The following is a 25,546-nucleotide window of genomic DNA, read 5'->3' as shown; positions in this document are numbered from 1 at the left end:
CATCTGGGCCGGTACAGGTCGTGACCACTCCCACAGCCCCTCAGGAAGTCCCTGCCTCTCAGCCTATGAAGCCCCTACCACTCTGCTCTTCCTGTTGCCACAGCAGATGGTATGACCTTTACTGTGAATGGGTAAGACCCTGTCACCACCCTTCTTAAGACTGGTTCCCAGGGACAGAGGATAGAAGGGGAAAGAAACAAGAAGATGGACAGTAACTCAAGGACACAAATTTGCAGACACATTGAGTGAATTAGTATAGAGACATAACATAAAACCCAAAGGCTATAGATAATAATATTGTCCTGTATTTGAGATTTTTGCTGGGTGGAGATCTTAGGTACTCTTATTAACAAAAAATGGGGAGAGTAACTGAGATAATGGCTATGTCACTTTGCTTCCCGATAGTAACTATTTCACGATGTGTATCAAAACATCAGTCTGTATACACTAACTACATAAGATAAAAATAAATGATAAAATTTAGTAAAACCTAAACTTGGCCAATAAAAGAGCTTGCTTCTGTTTCCCTGAAGCCCTTCCTGCTATTAATTACACTCCATTCACACTGGTCTTTCCACCCAGCCTCTGACATGCAGAGCCCATCCTGATCTCAGAGTTCCTGGTTTGGCTGGTTGCTCTCTGTAGTATCTGCTCAGGCTTATTTCCTCACTTGACACTCAGTCTTATTTAAATGCAACTCTATTTCAAAGAGCAGTTATTCTCTCTGTCTCTGTCTCTCTGTCTCTGTCTCTGTCTCTCTCTCTCTCTCTCTCTCTCTCTCTCTCTCTCTCTCTCTCATTACATCTCCAAACCAAAACATTATTTTATTTTCTTCACCTCTCTCATCTCTACTACTACTTGATTATGTATTCCTCCTGAAACAAAAGCTTGATGAAAGCAGTTATGTTGTCTTGTTCAGTCCTATAGTCTCCATGTTTATGAAGATGACAGCAAAGATGAGCAAAAAACATTTTCTCAGCAAAGAACAATTCCGGCTTTAGTTCTTAACAAGCAAAAGATGTTCAGTCATCCAACTTCCATTTTCTCTCCCTCCTGCTTGCTTTACCCTGGCTGAGAAACTGTAAAATACCATCAGAACGACACCTCTAATTTCTCTCAGCCCCTCCCAACACCATTGATCCTTCATACACGTGAACTACTCCATGACGTGATGCCATTCATTTCTAATCAGAGTCAGATGGAAATTGAGTTAGAAGCCAGAATAGAAAGCTGGCCTTGTATTAATATCCCAACTAAGTGGAATATTAATTTCAAGACTTTGTTTCTTCTAAATGATTTTGGATTTTCAGATCATCAGTTACTCCATTATGAAAAGAAATCCTTTCTATAATAAAATATAAATAGTTCCCAGTGGCTCATTTACTTGGTATTAGCTGCCTTGCATTCTACTGCCATGCATTTTTCAAAGCTGGCTGAAAATGCAAACTTACAGCAAATTCTAAAGCAAAATTAACAGTTTACTTTTCCCCTGGCTGCACACCCTGCACTATACAGATAGCAAAGCCCCGAGGTACCGCATGCCTTCCAGCCGATCCACGTGGATGATTTTCGCTCCTGATGCCAGAGTGTATGACAACAGACTTGGAACTGCGTATGTGTGACTGAGTTGAGAAGTTTTTGTGTGAATTTATAAGTGCAAATAAAACCTTTTATCTAAAATTTAAAATGAACCCCCAAGGTAATGGCCTCCAAATTGGAGAGATTTGTTAATAGGGAAAAGAAGTGAGATGTGTCAAACATGAAGACATTAGGAAGAAATATAAATAAATATTATAAATTTATACATATAAATAGTTCTAGTGTGTTTCATTTTTATATTTACTGCATTTGTGTTTTCTAGTTTATAAAAAAATCATAGATTTTTGTATTGAATAGGAAAAATACAGAGCAGACATTACTTCTCTTAAGATTAAATTTGTGGTATTTTTGTGCACCAGCTTATGGTCAGAAACTGGGAAATAATTAAGAGAATTTAAAGAGATTTAAAATAAATAAGTTTTGCATTAGGGAAGGAGGAATTTACTCATATTTTGGAAGTCAAAGGAAAACACTAAAATCGTGTAGGAACCCAGAAGGCACCATTCACTCTTGCAGTCTCCTCGGTGCAAGAGGACATGGTTGCATTCTTAGTGCAGTAAAAAAGAGATTATGGAATTTTTGCAGTTGCCATCTATAATAATCTCATTTAAAAATTTTAAATACTTTAGAACATTGTCTAGGCAGTCAGTCATATATACCTTCACATATACACTCAGCCACTCACATATAGAACCATGTTTTCCAATAGTAAATGATGTGTACTATTATATTACACTCCAGAGTTTTACCATTGAATCATGTTTCACAGCCAAAGCAGACAACTGAGAAAAATAAAGAATACCAGTATCGCAACCAGCAGCAAGAGCATATGTGTGCATAAATAATGTATTATATCACATGGTAAGCAGCCACTTAAAAAGTTCATCAAAAGAATGTTCTTATGATTTAAACATCGAGCATTTGACTGACATTTGCATATTCTTTTTGAAACAGATCTTTTCAGTGTTATACTTATATATCTCTGGCACCCACCTTTACACATCCAAAAGTTCTACTGCAAACACCAGTAGGAAACTGAGAAATGAGACAGGGAAAGAAATAAAGCTGAAAACTGATATGCTGTAAAACTGTAACTGTGGTGGAAGCTGAAGACCAACTCTGACAGGGAACTCTGGAAGACCGTTACCCTACCTGATCCTCCAAGGCCATGAGGAAGCTAGTACTTGTAGAGGTTATATCTCTGCTCAGTACGGACTGAGAGATGCTTCAGAGTTCCTGCAATCTTTAGCATGTTGACTTACCCTCAGCACAGGCCATCCGTGCTCTTTCAGTCACCAGAAAAACAAACACACATGCGCACACACACACACACGTATGCACACACAAAACAAACAAATAAACACAACTCTCTCAGCAGGAAGCCATTGGTTTTTGCAGTAAAACTTTTGGCTGTGTGAAGGTGGTGCCAGAAATATATGGGTGTAGCACTGAAAAGATCTGTTTTCCCATTAGTGCACAGAGCTGGATGATAGCAATATCTACCTTCAAAGACACAGCAGTTCCCAGAAGGCCCCGCAGCAATGTTACTCTGTCTCTTAAGGTCTTAGAATTCCTATGATATGTGTGATTTCACAGCACAGTAGGGATTCCAACTCTAGCACTCAGTTCCCACCCAGAATATTTTATTCCCATCAGATAACCCAGCCAAACCACCTCCTTCACATGCATAGTCTCTAGAGGCATCATGTATGATACAACTGACCTGTGTTGAAGAAGGATTCAGTCCATTCTGCTTCAGTTTTAGGAAATACAGAAACTGGTGGAGGTAGACCCAACGCTGTACCATCCAGGTCCTTGAAGAGATATTTTCTTGGATTTTCACAATCTGATTCAGAGCAGATCACTCCTTCTAAGTTTTTCCTACAAGGAAACCAACTGTTTCACATCATGACAAACAGAAAGAAAAAGCATATTGGTAGTAGTGATCTTATATAAAGTAAATTCAACAGGATTTTATCAGTGATGTGCCATGTAATTGCAAAATAGTTATTTACAAGTTATATGGTCTGTGAAACAGATAATTTTATTAACCAAATACTCTAGCTATCTGGATATATAAACTTTAATAGATAACTAATTTTCTAACAAGTAAAGAACAAGAAAATGTTCTTGATTTCATTATTAAATTGTAAATACAATATAAATTTTTAATGAAATTCTATGTCTAAAGTATTTTAAGACTACTACTATAAATAATAGTAATGTTTGTGTTATGCACAAAGTAAAAATACATAACACTATTCAACAAATATCTGTTGAAAACCTGCTCCTGAAAGGTTTGGAGATGCAGTGGTGATGTAAATCTGAATAATACCAGTTCCCATAAAATTTTAGAGTCAAGTGGGACATATAAACAAGATTATATAGGTAATTGTAACAGAGAATTTATTTTATTTCTCCTGACCTAATATTTTTAGGTGTTACTGGTAATAATATTAAATATTTTTGTATGCCAACCACTTATTAAATATTAATAGTATAAAGAATCAAAAACTGATATCATGCAGTGCTATAATTTGAATGATTGTGCTCCTTCAAAATAAATGCCAAAACTTAATACCAACGCAGAAGTATTAAGGGGTATGATTCTGGGAGATCACTAGGTCATGAGAGTAGACTATTTATGAATGGGATAAGCATCCTTATAAAAGAGTTCAGTGTTGAAAGAAGTATTCTTTGCCTTTATCTCCCTCTCACCATGTGTGGATATAGTGTTTGTCCTCTTAGAAGGATGAAGCAGACATCAACCTTGACCACACACCAACCATGATAATTCTTTGATCTCAGAGTCTAGAACTATAAGAAATAAACTTCTGGTCTTTATAAATTATCAGTATATGGTATTTTGTCAAAGGCCCATAATCTGACTAAGACACATAGCTTTGTAAAAGCCTTCAGTAAGATATGAAGATAGAGAAAAGTGGACAGTAAAAGGAAAGTGAGAGAACATTACAAATTGCTTAAGTAACTGTGTTGTGGTGCCTAAAATGGCTCAGCATTGGGCATCAGAAACAGGCTAGGTTGTGCTATGCCAAACTCATAAACTTCCTAACAGGGATAAAAGAGAAAAAGTCTCAATAAAATTGTACTGTACAACTTTTTCCATTTTGTTAGCCAAAAATCAGTTGGCTCAGTTTAGACTCAATGAGAAGAGAAATAGCCTCTACTTCTTTGTAAAAGGTATTTTGAAAATCACAGAAAAGACATGTGTCTTACTTATTTTACTTGTTTCTGAGACAAAAATGCCAAACATTCAAAATTAAAGGAGGAAACTTATTTCAGCTCACAGTCTGTAGGTCAGTCCACAGTCAATAGCTCCAAGGCACGGTGGCAGGGCGTAAAGAGACAGGGTCCATGGCAGAGCAGGCAGGAAACAGCAAAGAGCAACCAGCAGAAGCAGCAAGCCTGTCTTTTCCTCTCTCTCTCTCTCTCTCTCTCTCTCTCTCTCTCTCTCTCTCTCTCCCTTTATTACATACTCCATTTAAGAGTAAACCTACTGACTGGTTCCACCCATAGCTGGAGCTATGCTCATTCCAATCCGAGGACTCATTTAGTACCAGACACCCTTAATCCCAGTATCACATGCCCTAAATGCAGCCAGCTTTGAGAAGCCCTACCTGTGAGTGCATGAGGATTCATAAGCCATAACAGTATGAATACAGGCAAGGTAAATAATCAGGGCCATTAAATCAGTATCTCATCCCATTCTACAAGAATGTACCTTTATTCCTCTGATAATTTGATTTTTAAAATGTTTGGGAATTTAAAGATTTTTTTTCCTTTTTTCCTTTTTATCGGTACCGGGGATCGAACTCACGACTGCCTGCTTGCAAGGCGGGCTCTTATGCCGCTGAGCTAAACCTCCAGCCCCGGGAATTTAAAGATTTACCAAACATTTCAAAAATATGACTTCATTAATACTGAAAGGGGTACCTTGAGTGCAATGGAGGGAAATAGAACTTGTGCTTATCTCTGATCTTGAACATCCTGGTCCTCTCTGCTATTATTGGGGCAGCCATTCCAGTGCTGTCTGAATTTGGCAGGATGCAGATATCCAGGTCATCACTATAGCAACTTTTCACAAAACTAGAAAAAGTGACATCTGAAATTTTAAAAAATTTATAACAAATTTACATCATGTGAACCACCAGTCACAAATTTAGATTATACAACTAAATATCCTTACAATGTATGTCCAAGAGTCAGTATGTGCTACTCAGGATAGTACAGAATTTTACATAAATCTTGATACAAAATATCTGTATTTTTGCAGTACTTGGATACTGTAGGCAAAAGAAGAGAATTCTAACATATTAAAGCCTTCAGAGCAACATTTTTCATCAAAGAATTGATCAAAATCCATTTATTTTACAATCAATTCAACTACCAGATAGACTGGAATGAGAAAGTAACGAGTTTAGTATTACAAAAAGGATCTGATAGCAAATAAGCTACACAAATTGTGGCAAAACTTTGATATTAGCCTTACATGTTCTAAGAGTTACTAGGCAACAGCACATGAGGTAGTTTCTGCATCCTTCTTTCCTCAGTTGTATAATAGGAAAAGTAACACCTACTAAAAGAGTCTTCATATAATCAAGTTACACAATTCATACAAAATCTAACATGAATAAAGCAGTGATGTGCAGGAAATCATTCCTGTCATTTATATGTAAATTTCCATTGCGTTTATCAATAATGTAAATTGTCAGTTGGAGATTAAGCATCAAACCACACTATAGCTTCAAGTTGATATAATCTCAGAATGTTGTTAAAAATTCTATGCATGGATATATGAAACCATATTTGCTTGCATACACTCACATATCCTACCTTGAAGTTTCATGATTCCTGAAACTGAATGACCATTTTTTACTTTGTGCCAAGGTTCCCAAGGCCACTGATTTTGCACTGAGGTGAATACAGGCCACAGGATACCAACTCGGCCTCCTTTGGGGTTGGGAGGTGCTCGATCTGTTGAGGTCAAGCTGGCTGAGCGAGGCTTTGTTCTGTCCAGAATACAATCGAAAGAAGAACTGGTGGCCACAATGACTGAGTTCCTAAGCACAATCTGCACATTTCTGATTGTGTCTTGTGGAGATGAGACTTGCACTACTGTCAAAAGCCCAACAGAGTTGTCCACCAGAGTGACGTTCTCTATCTTCACACTGTTCTCTACCTGTACCATGGCACCATAATCAAAATTCTTGAAAGCCAAGAAGCCAGAGACACCAGTACAATTGTCAGATCCAACTTTCTCATAGAGGTGAAGGCCATGAAGGTTGGAGTGGGCCACATTGTCAGACCAAAACATTTCAGAGGAGCACTTGTGCCCCTGTATGTGGAAGCCAAGTCTCTCTGATCCCGCCACAACGTTGCCACGGAGAAGGGTATCCTTTGCCTGATCGACTTTGATTCCTGCCACCCAAGTGGTGGACCACGCTGACTGTGTCATCAGAACTATAAGGTTATTAGTGAGGGAATAGGCTTCACCTTCCAAGTCAATGCCATGACCAGCTGTGCCAAAGACTATATTGTCATTTAAAATTATTCCATGACTGGCAGATGCACGAATGCCTCCACCACAGTTTTGGTGCAGGGTGGAAGATAATATCCAAGATTCCGATGATACATTAGTGAATTCAATGGATGAGTACAGTGGTGACCCAAAGTTCCAAATTTCCACATTTAGAAATTGAAGAACACCTACAGACAAAATGCATGTCATCAGGTACTTTCTCCTTCTCTACCAAATACATTAACAAAAAATAGTTCATTTTAAGACAGGAGAAAAATATAGATTTTTAAATTAAAATGTAATAGTTGATGCTCAGCCCTAGGCCCATATTGCACATCATAGATACTCACTAAAAATATGAATCACTGGAAATATTCACATTAATAGCTAAAAATATCTCATGGACAGTCTTAAGTGTCAGGTGTAGGATGAAGAAAGAAGAGAATAAAGACAGCAAAAACAAAAGTGTTAGAGATTTAGCAAAGGTATTAAAGATTCTGTGTATGTGTTTGAAGGTTGGGTCAAGCACTTGAATAAAATGAAGGAAACAAGTAATCCGTGGATGCTCACCTCACACTCAAGTGATGCCCTCTGCTTCACTGACCTCATCTAAAAAGATCATAGCCATCTTCACAAAAATACTGCATGAATGAATGTAACAGGCTACTCCATGAAACATTCCAGTCATTTCTTGAGAATAATATAAGTGCAAAATTTATTCTGCCCAACTGATGTCCATAAATAGGATCTTTACGCACGCTTCATGATGAAACATGACAGAAATTATAAAATAATTTAAAAATCATTTTAAAGAACCTATAAAACTTTTTCCTATATTTTCTTCTATTCATACTACATTTCCTGTTTTATTTTATGTTAATAATATTTTCCATATCTTTTATATTAGCATAGAATGCATTATTTAAATCTCATTGAAGATTTTACTTGTACTTCTTAAAGTAGGGTGTTTGTTTGTTTTTATTTTTATTTTTATTTTATATTAGGGATCAAACTCATGACCTCATGTTTGCTGGGCAGGTGCTTAAGCCACTGAGCTAAATCCCTGGCCTTTAAAGTAGATATTGTTAAAATAGAATAAAGTGCAGCAGTGAATTGATTTTAAAATATAATCAAATATTAGTAAATCATTGTATATACTCCTGAAGTAGAAATTATATGATCATAGATTAATTAATATGAATTAATAACTATAATATTTAACTTTCATGTAATGCTTATTAAATGTTAATTTTGTTTTAATTTAGATGGATAGATAGATAGATAGATAGATAGATAATAGATAGATGATCTTAGTTTTCACAAAAATCCTATTGCATATGTACAGCTATTATCCTTATTTTGCTGATAGAAAACTGAGGCAGAAAAGAGCTAAATAACCAAGCTAGGACTTGGTCTTGCCTATGAATAAGAAGCTGAACTGTTAACCCCATGCTGCCCACTAGCAAGAGTGGAAGCCTTCGTGGTATAGAGGGAGCAACTCTGCCTTGGACTCAGGTAATTGGGCTATAACTATGTGCCAATAATTGGTTGTGTACCCTTTGCTAAACGGGTTACAATTTGTGACTTCATTCCTTTCATTTGTTGTCATTTTTTGAGGTTCTAACGATAGTAAGTCATACAGCTACTTCTCAAAAAAAATAGGGATATGCTATGCATTTGAAGTTTAAATTTTAGTATTTAAAACTCCGTGGCAGTACAGCCCAAACCCTCTACTTTTTCACTGTGTTTTCACAGTTGAGAAACTAACATGCTTGAAAACTAGTCACCATAAAAACTCAAGACCTTAGTGTTAGGATTATTTTGATTATTTTGATCATTAGTTAGATTATTTTGTTTCATTATGACCAGACAATGGAGTTTCCAATATCTAAATTTCTCTGTTGATATTAATTGATGAACCACTAATACATGATGTAGGATATTCACAATGATGAAACATCTTTCAGATGTTCGATAATATCCCTTGCCAATGGCGCATACTTGGAATGTCTGTTAAATATGACCTTTGTATAAAACTCTGGCAGAAAGGGTGCCAAGTGTAAGAACGAGTCTATACAAATACAGTTTAATTTCTACTATGGGTAGTAGTTATGCCATCTCAGTAAGGTGTCATATCAACATTATTCTAATGTCTCATTATTGTGTAGTCATAATTCATCATTTTAAATTGTTCAAGATCAAATTTCATGCACATTAACCGATGACCAAAAATAATTAGTAGTACGTACTTTTAAATATCATAGAGATTTAAATGAAAAACTAAACAGTAATTTCATTCATAAATGCTGTTCAATTTTTCCTTTTGAATTTATAATTCTGACAAACCTTCTATTTGGATGCTATTGGTAAGAAGGGGGATCATGATGGAGTTTTTTCAATATTAAAATAGGAACTGACCAGGACTATGTTTTAGCTCTGTAACTAATCAATACCTCTGGATGGATCCCTGATTGACACTTAAATTTCCAGTCTCATTCAGGCTCTGGTACACGTCATTTTAAAAAAAATGCAAGATTTCTTAAGGCAGCATGGGAACTTGAATTGGATTCTAACACTAGTGTGAAGCTTGGCAAAATATAAAAATGATTTAACTAATATTAATGTAGCAATGTTGATTTGTTGTTTTTCACATATGTAGCAGTCTCATGTCAGATATGAACAAAAGGGGAACCTGGGTAAAAAATTTATAAGGACTTTCCATACTAATCTGTGAAACTTTTCTAATCCAAAATTATTTCAAAAGTAAAAGTTTATGTAACAAAAGTTTCAGAGGTAAATTTGAACCTGCCATTAACTGGTTAGATGACTTCTCTTCCTCTTCATTAACTTTATTCACTCATATTTATTGAGCATCTGACACATGGTAGTCATCATGCTATAAAGCAGCGATTCAAGATTCAACTTTGCCTTCAAGGACTTCAGAAGTTAATGATGGAGATAAATAGTGGGTAATAGATTATGATTCCTATAATAAGAATATGAAACATATCTCTCACAAAAGTAATAGAATTAAATAAGACAAAAATTCTACTGTGTAAAAACCAACATAGTCTTTGGTCCCTAAAATGCATTTAATATATAGTACTTTCTTTTTCCCTACCCCTAAATTTTAAAGGCCCTGGATTAGCAATGTTGGAGGTTTATGATCAGATCAGTCTCACTGCTGATATGACACGGTCCTTATGCTCAAATATAGAAGCTAGCCTCTGTCCTGTACCTGTGACTTTTCCCAGTTGGACTCATCATTCCAGTTGCTCTTTTTATCCTTAATCTCCATTTTCATTAACTGATGGACAGTCTCATTTTTTTAAGGTGGCCAAGGTCTGAGTCTTCTAAAGCAGGATTTCTCAACCTGAATGCTGCTGACATTTTGATCCTGATAGTCCGGTCTTAAAGGTGAGTTTCTTGTGGGCAGTAAGATATTTATCATCTACCTACTACATTCCAGAAGCTCTCCCAAGACCTGACACTCAGAAGTATCTCAAAGCATAGCTAGTTTTCTCCTAGTGGGGAAAATCACCTCTGACAAAAATTATAAAAGTAGAGCTTAAGGAAAGAGGCTTGTTCTACAGACCAGACCCCACATCTTATGATTGAGGATCCGAATACTGCCTTTGTCAACTGGTGAAAGAGATGAGCCAACAAAATGTCTCTTGCTAAATACCTTTGGGATGTAGTTAGATCCCTTATTCCAGGCTTTCTGTGAACTTTGATGATATTCATGTACACAAAGAGTTTTGAAGCTAGAACTACAGTGACACCCCTTCCCAAACTACTTCATCAGGAAGCAACTTTGAAATAATGTGTAAGAAGCAATGCAGCATTCCAAGAGAGCTAAGGTTTGAAAAAAATCGAAGCAATCCTTAAAGCACTTCAGAATGGAAGTTGCTTTATTTAAATTCAAGCCATTAATTTATAGCATGAGCTGATGTCTGCCATTAGGTACAACATACTACCAGGAAAGAACAATAGAAATTTAGAACCAGGGTAAAATTCAAATGGGTATTAAACCACCTATAATCTCAAAGTAGAAAAAAATATTACATCTGCTGAAGATATTTTCTTTGAGGTAAAAATGTGCTTATGTTCTGATCTCAAGCATATTATTTTAACATCACACTAATAAGCTCAGATTAGAACTGAAAATTCATAGCTTCTTGGAACACAAAGGAACCATATTCACTTGAATATTTTGTATTATAAGTAAAATTTCTAACAGTTGGAATTCCTGAGGACCCTAGATGCATAGTTCCCAAAGGTTACCACTCAAAAATTTAAATTTTATTTACCTGAAAATTCTTCTCTGGGAGATTTCCTGAGGGACCCCACCAGCAGTGTCCCACTACATGACGTGTCCGACTGGATTTGTATATTTCGGGCCAACAGTCCAACCTCAGCAGCCAAAGAAATGTGCTTGCCATCCTCCGTGACATGGGAACTTCCTGGGGCAACATGAGTTGGGAAGAAAAAAACCTTTAAAAGTCTTTCTTGAAAACTGCTAGCTGGGGACCAGTACATCTCACAAATGAAAATATTCCTTTTCCCTTGGAAGTCCTACCAACTTTTCCTCAGGCATTCTCTACAAATGGCAGCTCAGAAATGAAAAATCTGTTCACTTGTCTCTCCTTGGGATCAAAGTGAGTGTTTGAACAAGAATTCATTTCTTCTCAATAACTGTGGAAACTGGGACAGGCCACTGTGCACGGAGCCAGGTCAAAACTGTCCAATTACTGGGGTCTCCAACCTCCTTCCTTAAGCCTGTCACTGAGAGAGAGTGGTATCTGTCTGCACAGGGTCTGTGGGCCTCTTTTCGGAGAGTGAGGAATCCCAGCCAAGCACAAGCAGTGACAGAGCAGAAGAACTATGTATTAGTGAGAGGAAGTGAGTGGTGCCAAGCAGCACCAGCGCCCTCTCAGGGGGGTCTCCAGCGCTCCACAATCTGAACTATGTTCCAGAGCACGGAAAGAAAGGGCCTGACTCCTTGTTTGTCTCATGGACTCCATTACCTTTTAGATTTCTCATTGGCTTTTATTGGGAAAGACTGATGGAGCTTTCTCTCTTTTCTGACATATTTTTTAATTGCTCATTCTAGGGATTGAACCCACCATTGCATAGGCATGGCAAATGTTCTTCTACCACTAAGCTACATGCTCAGACCTGCTTTAAAAATACTATTTTGAGATAAGATTTTGCTAGGTTGCCTAGACTGGACTCAAACTTGCAATCCTCCTGCCTCAGCCTCCAAAGAAGTAGGGCTTACAGCAATGTACCCCTGTGCCAAGCTCTGTGCCACATTCTTATAAATGAAATAAAGCTGGGAATAGTGGCATATGCCAGCTGGCCTGCTACTCAGGAACCTCAGGCTGGAGGCCTACTTGAGCCCTGGAATGCAAGGTCGGTGTAGACAATCTTGCAAGACTCCATCTCAGAAAACAAAACAGCAAGTGTGGAGGCGAGATGGTCCCTGAAGTATGCTATACAAAAACATAGAATTCATGGAACTGGGAAGTTTCTGGGAATGGAGGAAGTGAAAGGAAGAAAATAGAAAAGGGAAATTAAAAGAATCAAGATGTATATACACCAATCCCTCCGACAAATGTGCCAAATAAGTATCACAAATATGCTAATCAGAACGGTTTTAATTAGCAAAGGAAAAGAAGAAAAACTCTAATAGAATGAGCCATAGGTCTTTTCTCTTAAATGGCGACCACATGCAAGATCTCTATGCAGGTGTCACGGTGCTCTCACTTTTGTTAACCAGCAAACTCAGCAACCCAAAGTCTTACCAATGTGCCGGTGTTGGAGACGCCCATGGACTCTAATGTGGTGGCCCTTGACTTCTCTGATGGAGAGTACCTCTGCTTCGTGTGGCTCATAGGACGAGGAACTAAGAACAATTTTGTCATCAGGTTTCCAATCCACCACATCTTCTACTATAATTCTATAACCAGGGAAAAGAAAAGATTTTATGTCTATATATATATATAGATATAGATATATATGTATGTATATACACATATATTTATCTACATATACATATACATATATACTGTGCAACAAAGATCATGAACTAACTCCAGAAAAAGAAATCCAGTGCAACCAACAATCTCATTAGGGAACCTGAGAAAAAAATAAGACACAACAGAGAAAACAGTTTTTACAAAAAAATTTAATACTGGAGGAATCCATTTTCTGGCTCAGAAATGTGTATATTACAGGGATCATAAAGCTATTCCTTTATTCGGGAATATTAAGGCAATGGAATCAGAAACAGTGGAAGTGCTAGAGTTCAATGTATGCATCCTTGCATGGTTTTCTATAATAGCATTCTTCCTTCTTAATTGGGAAAAAATTTGAATGATAAAAGTATTTTCAAGGAGAACTTTTCTCATGTTTTCTGAAGACTTAACATTGCCATTTTTGGACAATTTTTTCGTTATGGATTAAGCCTAAAATCTTTGCAGTCTAACAGATACAAGTGTGACTCTTGAACCTGATACTTACCCCAGAAGCCACTTAACTTAACTTTTCTTAGCTTCAAATCTATATCTGAAAAGTGCAATACTTACTACATGCTCCCTCTAATGTCCCAACCTGATTATGTGGGCTAATGGCCATATACCCTTTGAATGTGCTCTTTTCCAAGCATTATGCTTTCATCACATTATGAAATGATGTGGACTTTATACGTTTTTTTTTAAATGTCACATTTAATAATGTTCTGTTCCATCTATCACTGTTGCCTTGTGAATATGATAGCTCTTCTTTCCATTCACAGTCATTCTTAACTTCAATAGTATATGTTTATTTTAATTTCCTTTCTCTTTACTTGATGCCGATATTTTACCAAGCTTTGACAATAGAATCGTTTCTACTGATAAATGCTCACCCAATCAGCAGGATCATGTACAAACCATTCCAACATGCGTTGTATATTGACAGAACTACTGGTAAAAACCAGGCGCTACAGTAGGTCCTACAGACATATTAGTAAATATATGTCATTTGTATTAAAATCATAATTTAGATTTTTGTCTAGGATACAAACCTAAAACATCTCCTGTATGTGTTGAGAATTAGGGGGTCATATGTGGGGCAATGGTATGAATTGTTATGAAATAAAGACTGTAATTAATTTCAGTCTGTGTGCCTAACATGAAAGAAAATACTGGAAATTAATGCAACTTTAATGAAATTCCTTAAAGCCTTAGATATTCCTTTTTTGCTATGACTCCCTAAGAAACTCAGCTAGAGAATACGGTAATACATTGGTTCACCTCTGTTCATGAACAATTTGATTTGCACAAAGAAGTTTTCAGCAAAATTTTGCTTCCATTCATTAACTCCACATGAGTAAGGCACATGACCACGGCTACCTCCCCACACAAACACAAATATGACCATCTCCCCCAGAATCCTGGAATGAATCAAATTTGTAGACCAAGGTATCAGTATATTAAAATTGTCATTTTATTTATGCATTTATGCATTTATGTTGATGGACATACAGGCCGCTTTCAAGATTTAGCTATTATTATTGTGCTGCTATAAAAATGGTATGGAGGTGTCACTGCACATAATATCTTCAGTGCTTTAGGAAGATACCTAGAAGGGAAATATCTGAGTCAAATGGAATTTCTACTTTTAGTAATCTCCATACTAATTTCCATAATGGATGTACTAGTTGACATTCCCACCAGCAATGCAGAAAGGTTTCTTTTGCCCTGCAGCCTCACAAGAATTTATTATTATTTGATTTCTTGGTGACAGCCTTTTTTTTCTGTAGTTAAGTGAATTTGAGTGTTGTTTTAACTTGCATTTCTCTAGTAGCTAGAGATGTTAAACTTATTTTTTCATGTACTTGTTGGCAATTCATACTTTGTGGAGTGTCTATTCATTTCAGTTACCTGTGTTTTGATTGGATCTTTTAAGTTGTGGGTCTCGTGTTTTTGAGTTCTTTATATATTCTAGATATTGCTCCTCTGATCCAGTATTAAATGGCAATTTTTTCCCATTCTATAGGTTATCTCTTCATTCTGCTGTTTCCTTTAGTGTGCAGAAACTTTTTAATTTGATATGGTCTCATCTGTTGATTCTTCATACAATTGGGTTTCTGTTGAGAAAGTCTTTGTCTATGCTTATGTCTTCAAGAGTTTAGCCAATTTTGTCTTCTGGCCGATTGTTTCTGTTTTAACATTAATATCTTTGATTCTTTTTTTATTTTTAGTATATAGTCAGAGGCACTGTTTTAAAATCAATCTTTTTGCATTCAAACAGTCAGCGTTCCCCGCACTGTTTGTTAGGTTATCTTTCCTCCAGAGTATGTTTTCATCCCCTCTGTCAAAGATCAGATAGGTGAATATGCCTGGAGTTTTCTCTGTATCCACTACTCTGTTCCATTGATCCCCATGTCTGTTGTTTTTACAATGCTATGTTGTTTTTATCACTGTGGTTTTGTCTTACATCATGAAATGTGGGTTTATGGTGATTCCTGCTTTGCTCTTGTTGCCCAAGATAGCTTTTACCATTCTAGGTCTCTTCTGGTTCCAAAGGAATTTTAGGATTGTTTTCTCTAGTCATGTGAAGAATACTGTTGGTATTTTGATTGAGAATATATTCAGTCTGTATATTTTAGAAGAATTGCCATTTTGACAATATTGGATCTGCCTATTTAGGAAGAAAGAATGTCTTTCCATTTTCATATATTCTCTTTGGTCTCCCCTTCAAGAGTTCTGCAATTTTTGTTGTACAGGTCTTTATCTCTTTGGTTAGTTTAATTCATAAATATTTAAATTTTTGATGCTATTGTGAATGGAATTGTTTTCCTAATTTCTTTCTCAGTGAATTCACTATCAATTAGCAGGAATGCTATTGACTTTTGTGTATTAATTAAGAATCCTGCCATGCTACTGAATTTGGTCTCTAGCTTCTAGAGTCTTTTGGTGGGATTTTTTTTTTGGTCATCTGTACCGAGGATCGTGTCATCTGTCAATAATGATAATTGGACTCATTCCTTTCCTACATATACACCTTTTTACTTGTCTTGCCTGATGATTCTGGCAAATGCCTAGAGAACAATATGGAATAGGAGTGGTGACAATGGACACCCTTGCCTAATTCCTAATTTTATAGGGGAAGCTTTAATATGATGTTGGCAATTGGTTTGTTATCAATACCTTTCCTAACACTGAGATAAGATCTTCTTGTATCTATTTTGTTAGGGTAAAAGCCTTATTTCTCTATCAATGTTGGAAGACAGCTTTGCAGGGTATATAAGTTGGAGTTGAAGTTTTTTAGTTTTAGCTCTTGCAATACTTCACCCTGTGCTCACTTCAGCAGCATATATACTAAAATTAGAAAAACTTCACTCCAAGTTTTCTTGGCCTTTAAAATTTTGTTGAGAGGTCTCTGTAATTCTAATTGAAATCTTTATCAGTGATTTGTTGCTTTTTCTCTGATAGTTTTTTTAATGTTCTGTCCCTGTGTTGGACTTCTGGGATGGTGACTATCATATATGGTAAGGTTCTTATTTGATCATGGCCATTTGCATTTCTACATACCTCACTTATCTGTACATTTAATTATTTTCCTATATTTGGAAAGTTTTCTGCTATTATATCTATGAACATGTTTTTTACTACTTTCTCTGTCTTAGGAGTTTTCACTAATTCTAATAACTCTTACAGCAGTTTTCTCAGTGTCATCTAGCAACTGTTGAACCCATTTTTTGTTTTCTTATTGTTCTAAGGTATCTCTTAACAACTGATCTCCAGAAGTAGTTTTCTTCTAACACTGACACTATCCTCACATTTCTGCAACCTATAATTTCAATAGAATTTTAATATTCTAGGTTTCTGTTTGTTTCCTAGTCATGGGATCTGATTCTTTGTTTAACTGGGTATTCATGGTTTGTATCACATGTTTATTCCTCTGGCTTATTATTAGTCTTCTATAAACTCAATGATTATTTTATTAAGTCTATTATCTAGTTATATTTTTTGAGTTCAACATACATCTTAATGATCTAGGTTTTTTTTCATCTTCTTTATTACCTTTCAAATAATCCAGCTCTGTGGCTAAAGATTTTCTATCCTTCAATGCAACATGTGTAATCTTTGGGGGAGTTGAAAGCTTTTGCAAGTATTTATTGCTTTGTTTCTCATGTTTCTATTTTCTGTTTGTTTTGTGTTGAAGTTTGTGGCTAGTTATAGTAGAGTTTGGAGATCTATTTAGCAGTGTCTGCTTTTCAGTGAGAGATTGAGTTTGGCTAATTATAGGCCTCTGCCTTTGTCGCAAGTTCTGATCACCGCCATTAACTCTGAAGAAGAGGACACAGTGTAATTTGCTCAGTTACCAGTTCTCTAGGAATGAACCATAGTATTATTAATGACACAAAGACATTCCAGATATTGGCATACTTATTAATAGCAACCATTATGCCACCCTGGCAATTGCAAGTAAATCAGCAAAAATAATAACATCAAAGACGATCTGAATATGGGCATATCATAAGAACCATATGTATAATATACCATATGTATAACCATATACCATACTGTATAACCCTTAATTATAAAAAAGTAATCTATAAATATAGTGAAAATCCTAAGACAAACCATATTTTTACATAAATATCTACTAATGTGACAACTATACCTTCCCTAAAAATACAAAAGAATTCAAAAGTACTAACATAGAGTAAACTATCTAAACTATAAAATGTAATGCTAGTAAGATAAAAGATAGGGAGAATGAGAGAAGAAAAATCTGAAAAATGAAGCAATAGAATAAGAAAAGGAGGAAGATAAAAGTGAGATAAAGGATCATAGTAAGGAGTAGCAGAAAATTAATAGAACTAGATTAGGGTAAGAGGAAAAAAAGAAAAAGTGAGAAAAAAGGGAAAAGAATTTAAAAATTAAAATAAAAAATGAAGAGGAAAAAAGAAAGAAAATGGAGAAAAAGGAAATTTCACCAAACCTCAAAAAAAAGTGAAAAAAAAAAAAAGAAAAAAAAAATGAGCCTTCAAAAATATTTTTCTCTATTTTTGAATGAGTGGTTACTTCTAAAAACTGCAGTTTCAGAAACTAGAAAATCAGTTTCTCTGCCTGGCTTTATGGCCTGTGGGTTTATTAATTCCCTCTTATTCCTGAGTCTTGCCTGTCCATGCACCCTGAACTGTGGCAACTGTACAAGCAGAGACATATCATCGCCTACATTGGAAGATGGAGAAAGCAACTTCAACTTCTGGCCTGTCCCGGATATAGGCAGCAGGGCAAGGGTCCAAGTAGGCTGTTGTAATTAATGCCAGCATTTGCAGACCCCACCACTTCTGAAAGCCACACATTGATGGGGGTGGGGCCCTGTGTCCTTTCCTACCTGACTTTAAACTTCTTAGGGGGATTTATGTCAAGCTCACAAGCTCTCATTACTGTCTCTTATAGTTGTCTGTCACCCAGTCACTGTGGGAGGGTAAAATCGGGAACCATAAAGTAACATTATTTTAAATTGTCCTGAGGTTTACATTTATACAATCAACCCTATCCCAAAATGGCACACCATTAAAACACTCTCTGGTGACGTGATTGGCATTGTATTAAATTCCTTCTCCAACGATTGCCTGACATGTGGAAGGAGTTACTTTCGAAGTAAATCATCATGCTGATTTTGAAGTTTACAATGGCTGTAGGCCTTTCTTGGGGCTAGCACTGCTGGGCTGGCCCGTTGTTTCTCCCTAGAGCTCCCAAACCTTGGAAATTACCTTGTGATTACAAAGATAAATTCCCCTACCCAGAAGTTGGGGTAAACCAGACTGTGCTTGGTAAGGCCCCTGCTCCCCTCCCCGAAAGAGACTCAGAAAGTACAAGTTCATTTGGCCCTGGCAAGGACAAACCATAATCAAAAGCACCTAACTGCAAAGAGCCAAAAACAGAGGCAAAACAGAAACCCCCGACTGACAGCAGCAAGGAGACCCCGCCAAGCAATCAAAAGAAGACACATCTGCCTACCCCACTTCCTTCCAGTAGCCCTCTGACATCCCATAAAAGACACTTCCACTTCCTGGTCTGCTGGGTAAAGGGCCACTCCTGCTTCTTTGATTAAAATCCCTCCAGTGGATCTTACAGTGTGTGCTCTGGGTCTTGGCGTGGGGTTCAGTCACTTTATCAATTCTCTCCTCTCTCTTTCTCTCCCTATCACTGTATCTCTCTGTCTCTGTGACTCTATGTGTCTCTGTCTGTCTCTCCCTTTCTCTCTCTCCCTCTCTTTCTCTCTCTCTCTCTATATATATAGTAGTCTATTTCTCCTACTTCTGTGTAACTTTTAATTTTCCTGTTAGTCCCCTCTTGATTCCTAGAGTCAGCTTTATTTTTTTGTTTTCAAGTTGTTATTTGCCATGGGTCTAGATTCCAGGCCCACAGAAGGTATTTTATTGCTGATCACTACTTTACCATTTTACCAGTCACTATAGTATTTTGACAGCTCCTGATACGTGAGAATAAAATTCTTCCCATTTGGAATTCAGAGAATTTAGAACAGTGCATAAGAGAGGATGTGTGTCATTATATGTATGACAAAATCCACAAAATAACATTACTAAATACACCTTAATGTAAATTAGAAAAACAATCTTGCCCCTGCTCAAGTTAAGTGAATTTACACACTCTCCTCTTTAGTCCACTCATTCTTAAAAATCAACTTATTTTGCTCAGTGAAGTCTTTCATGGGAATTCAATTCCAGTGACCAGAAAAATAAAAAGTAAAAAGTAAAAAAAAAGAAGAAGTATTTCTTGGGAGTCTGACTGCCTAACATTTTCTATGTCCATAAAATTTTGACATAATAAATAATAGTGACTTGTGACTTTTTATACTTATCTTCAGTAGCTTCCAAATTTGATATTATTATATAAAGTTTAATTAATCTAACCATGTACTATGTATACCTAAAACACCTAATAATATGTGAGGGAAAGAGTAAAAGGAATTATTGAAATTACTACTTCAAGCTTTATATTAAAAGTATAAATAGGTATAATCTGATTTTTTTCTGTCAAGACTTCCAAAAATTTACAAGTTCATGAAAATTTGTTTCTTCCATTGTCCTGAAGTATAGGGATCCTGTATTTCATGAGAACAATATATAGATATCAAATGAGCATAGCCCCTTCTATATCTACCTTCACATAGTAACAGTCATAACTTGAGAGCAAATTATAGTCCCAGTATCAATACTCTAGTTTTCTTTATATTTTAACACACATTATTACTAGTCCCTGCCTTCTACTATTATGATTACCCTTCAATCACTTCAAGAAAGCCTAATAATACCTATGTGAATAACAATTCCATCTTGGACCAGGGATATAGCTCAGCAGTCTGCTGCATGCCTGGCAAGCTCAAGGTCCTGAGTTGAATTCCTGGTACTAAAGGGAAAAAAAAAAAGAAGTCCATCTGTATTCAATGCATCTTATGAATACTAATGAGTCCTATAACTATAGGGAAGAAGATAATTTACATGATATGAGCTAAACATACCTAAATAATGTTTAAAGAAATGATAGACTTGTTTGTAAAATAATTGGACCTAAATGGAAACCACATTAAAACATAGAGGAAACCAGAAATAATCACTGTGGAAGCCTCCAAAAAAATAACTTTTAAAATAATGAACAAGATAATCAGCACAGTTTCCTATATTTGGACACTAATATTGTACCTAGTTCAGGGAAACTATAGAGTTTATCCGTCAAAAATATAATACTTACTTAGTTACAAAGAACAAAAACGCCAATTTGATTGAGGAGCTCTTACAGCCATAAATAAAACATTCACATATAAACATATATAATTTAAATTTTTAAACTTAATTTTGGGAGATTTTAATTATAATAATTGTTTCTGGTCACAGCCTCAAATGCCTTTCCTCAAGAATTATAGATTGTCACTGATTTCTGAATAGATTCTACAGTGTAGTTTCCCAAGAAACTGGTATACCCATAGGCTTCTGCACTCTGATAACATTGAAACCTTTTATTTTCTAATTCTCTATGTAAAGAGGAGAGTAACAAGTATCTTAGCTATTTTTCTCTCTTGTTGTTGAAGCAAAATACCTGATGCCCAAAGTTAGAGAAGGGAAGTTTTATTTCCCACAGGTTGAGAGGTTTAAGTTCATATTCAGTTGGCTCCAAGGCAAAATGATATGGCTGAAGGGCAGTGGTTCATGGCTGCCTTAAACAGCATTCCCAAACAACAAAAGAGAGAGACACACCTTCTGTCTGCTGTTATACTGTGTGCTGGCTCCACCCCTGCGTAGGTGTAGCAGTCAAGCCACCAATCCCAGTGCCAGACAATGAACCAATCACAAATGCTAGGTTCAGCCATGTCCATGACTGCATGAGACTTGGTGGGGGGGGGGGTTATCTGACATAAGTCATGACACAAAGGCTTAACAAGAATTAAGATGGTTATATACATGCACTGCTTCTCCACAATGAATATAATCATTATCTACTGCAAATAGGTATTAATAAAAAAATTTTAATTAAAAATCAAATGCCAAAGATAAAAAACAAATTAAATTTTTATCAATGAAATTGAAACATAATAAGGATTCTCGGACTGCATTCAACTGCTGAGTATTGAAGAATTTGAATTCTATAATGATGTTAAAATAATGGGAACAACAGTGACAGCTAACAGTAGATATCAATTATATGTCTGCTGACCTCTTTTCTCCCTCATTCCAGGAAATCAATCATATCTCCTTGGGAGCAGTTGCCTCTATCCACCACATACTTAGGCGATTCTAGAGAGAAGTCTAGACTACAGTCACATAAAACCTTCTCAAATGTGAGACGTGTTTCTTAAAATCTCTCTCCTGGAATGAGAGGAGGATGTTCCCTGTGTGGAGTTAGAGAAAAGTTCACTAACTCTGTAGCTACAAAAGTGAGGAAAATAGTCTTCATTGGAAAAAAATGAAGGTTAAGTAGAGAAACACAATGGAAGTAGCTCAGGGTGAAGAAGAGAGCCTAGTACAATTTTCTACATGGAATAAGAAGGCTAATTTTATTTTTACCTCCCACTAAAAGAATTTTGACTACTATACCACTACCTTATGTGTGCCTTACTTTGCTACAAAACCTGGGCAAAAGATTCGCATGAAGAAATGTGTTGTTACCAAAATTATAAATCATACAACCATATGTTGCAGTCATTTTGATAGTAGAGAAGCCTGTGCTGGAGGGGAGCTGAATGTACTGTAAGGTACAATGGAGTCTTTACTAAGCAAGATGTATAAAGATAAAAAGTGCATGCAAAAATCCTGAATCTAACCCCAATTTCATTTATTAAATATTTAGGGAGCCAGTAGTAAGGTTACTACAGAAATTAGGTATATGGTGGTTAAGTGAGAATGTTGCAGAGGACAGAAGAATGAGAAATATTTAAAACACAGCATATTGGAGGAATATATCACTAATTTGATACGGGAGCTATTGGAAGAGACATTCTCAGCGATAAAAGGTCTAGATCCTAGGGAAAAGGGTGAGGTAACAAAAGACTAGATTTTTTTTATCCATTTCAGAGTTATTTTCCTTTTAAATAATAGAATATAAATCCCTTGAAATATCTCACAGCTGTTAGAATGGTCATAAAATCAATTTAACAAGTGATGATAATGCAAAGAAAAAAGAATGCTTGTGCACTGTTGTGATGAGAAAGTGAATTAGTATAGCCATAATGAAAATGATATAAAGGTTCCTCAAAAAAGTGAAAACATGACTACCATATGGTCCAGAAATCCCACCACTGAGTATGTGTATCCAAAGAAAATGAAATCAGTGTGCCCAGGAGATAACTGGGCTGGTGGTGTATAATAGTAGTAAGGAACTTGCCTGGAATGTGTAAGGCCCTGGGTTTGCTACCCAGTGAGAAGGAGAGGAGAGGAGAAGAGAGGAGAGGAGAGGAGAGGAGAGGAGAGGAGAGGGGAGGGGAGGGGAGGGGAGGGGAGGGGAGGGGAGGGGAGGGGAGGGGAGGAGAGGAGAGGAGAGGAGAGGAGAGGAGAGGAGAGGAGAGGAGAGGAGAGGAGTGAACAGAAATTGAGGGGAGGGGTGTGAGGAGGGGAGGGAAGAAGAAGAAACAGAAGGAGGGAGAGGGACAGAAAGGAGCACTTAGACTGAGGGAGAGAGAAAATGGAGGCCACCGTATTCATCAAGCTTATTTAAATAACCAGACAACAGAATTTAAATATCTCTACTGCCAAATGATAAAGGATGATGTTATGTTACATGGATTAAGACATGTACAAAAAAGCAGATACCACCTAATCTCACTTGTATATTGAATCCAGATATGTCAATCACATAAAAGCAGAGTATAATGGTTTAACAATTGAGAAAATATTTCTCAAAGGATGTAAAATTTTTGTTAGAATATTAAGTTCAAGAGATCTGATATGCATCATGATGATCATAGTTAACAGTGTACTGCATGCTTAAAATTATTTAACAAGTATATTTGAACTGTTCTCATCACAAGAATATAGGTATGTGAGGTAGTATATGTGTTAATTTGCTCAATTTATCTATGCTATAATGTATAAATACATATATTTCAAAATATGATTCAATAAATTACATGAATAAATTTTATTCTGTCAATTTAAAAATAAAATAAAAGAGTAGTCACTTTCAAAACAAAATAACAGAATAAAGACTGGATAATGCCTTACCCACTGTCTTACTTGAAAAGGTAAAAAAGATACAGAACTAGAAAAAAATTAGAAACTTTGCCAAAGAGTCTTGTACTTATCACCTTTCTGTGGCTGACATAAAACACTGAATTGAAAATTTAGGGGGAAAAAGTCTTGATTTATTTTTATAAAAAAATCCAACATGGTTTTTTATCTGTCTTTCCAAAAGTCAACTAAAACAAACTACAACGAAGAGTAATTTAGAGATAAATTTAAGATAACAACAAAAAAAGAAAGTTATTTCTTCAAAATGTTTTGTCAAGCTTTCTTTGATTGGCAATTCAAGAAATGAATGCAAGTTTACAAAGTTAAAACATTAAATTTTTAAAGTAGTTATGAAGATAAAACATTTCCTATGAAGTTTTCACACTAATATTACTTATAAAATAAGTCAATTTATATACAAATAAATATGGATCTCTAATTCTGTTCATGAAGTTTATGATGAGGTCCAAGTGAAATGAAGTATTTACACAATATAATAGACAGAATTATTAAACTAATTTACCAGAAGGAACAATGTGGAAAAATGCATAGCTTGGAAAGACCAATAATCAATACCAACTTTCCAGTTTTGCTAAAGTTCTATGGTTATGTAAAACGTTATCATCAGTGAATGCTGAGTTCCCATATAAGGGAACTATTTTCACAACTTACCGTGGACCTCAAATCATTTTTAAATTTGTGGAAGGAAAAGATATCTATAAAACCATTATACTGCATATGTAACTACATATTATCAATGCAATCTAATTAAAATACTGCTCCAGATAACAAGAAATATTCAGAATAGTGGTACTATGTGCAACACAAGCAGTTGAATTATACCAACTAGGGTAAAAATAAAGCCATAAGAACTTCTAGCCTTATAACTTGGAAAATTTATTCAACTCCTCCATGCCTAGCTTTCTTATCCATTAAATGAAGATAATACCTAACTTACAGCACTAAGAGATTTAAATGAGATAATGCATGTAAAATTCTTGGCAGAGGCCTGACAAATAGCAAAGTTACATGATAAGAACTCAATAAATGGGAACTAGTTAATGACTATGGATAGTTTTAATTAATAAAATGGAATTTCTTTCAAAATAGCCTGTAGGTCAGACTCAGAATGAGGTTTTTAACACATTCTTATAAGAAAAATCCATTCACGTGTCTCCTGCCAAATTCCATCTTGCTAACCTTTTAATTATAATTAAAGTTTCTTATTGATCCCTATTAGAAACGCTTACTTCACAAATCCTTTTGGGTATCAGAAAGGCACTTACCACTCAACATGACCATATCTGAATTCACAATCTTTTCCCCCAAGCTTAGTTCTCTTTGAGAATGGTAACTAATGCATTGATATAAGCCAGACACCAAGAAAGCACCTTGCATCCAATATTTCTGTGATGGCTAATTTTAAATTTCAACTTGTGTAGGCTAAGTGATTCCTAGAAATCTGGTAAAGTGTAACTTCTGAGTGTATTGTGAAGGTGTTTCCAGGGGAGACTGGTGTGTAAACCAGTAGACTGTGGACAGAAGTCCCACCTTCAGTATGAAATGGTATCATGGAATCTACTAGGGGCAAAATGAAGACAATGATAAAGGAAAGGGGATTGTCTCTGTTTGTGGTGGTACTCACTGTCTGAGCCTCT

At 36.0% G+C, this 25,546-nt stretch overlaps 1 protein-coding gene across 3 annotated transcripts in view; it reads right to left on the bottom strand.

Moving 5' to 3' along the window:
* Pkhd1 (PKHD1 ciliary IPT domain containing fibrocystin/polyductin) overlaps positions 1-25,546 on the bottom strand; it is a 472,244-nt gene that overhangs the window by 124,678 nt on the left and 322,020 nt on the right. For all 3 annotated transcript variants that reach the window (XM_063233114.1, XM_063233116.1, XM_063233115.1), the window contains 5 exons: positions 12,946-13,100; positions 11,449-11,601; positions 6,454-7,326; positions 5,554-5,722; positions 3,323-3,480 (listed from right to left, as the gene is read on the bottom strand). In XM_063233114.1, coding sequence (XP_063089184.1) covers positions 3,323-3,480; positions 5,554-5,722; positions 6,454-7,326; positions 11,449-11,601; positions 12,946-13,100 — 1,508 coding nt within the window. The remainder of the gene's footprint in view (positions 1-3,322; positions 3,481-5,553; positions 5,723-6,453; positions 7,327-11,448; positions 11,602-12,945; positions 13,101-25,546) is intronic.

The sequence above is a fragment of the Cavia porcellus genome, unplaced genomic scaffold (assembly GCF_034190915.1).
Source record: "Cavia porcellus strain 051 isolate PalLab524CR breed Dunkin Hartley unplaced genomic scaffold, mCavPor4.1 scaffold_22, whole genome shotgun sequence".
In the NCBI taxonomy this organism is placed as follows: Eukaryota; Metazoa; Chordata; class Mammalia; order Rodentia; family Caviidae; genus Cavia; species Cavia porcellus.
This window is presented reverse-complemented; position numbering and strand designations above follow the sequence as displayed.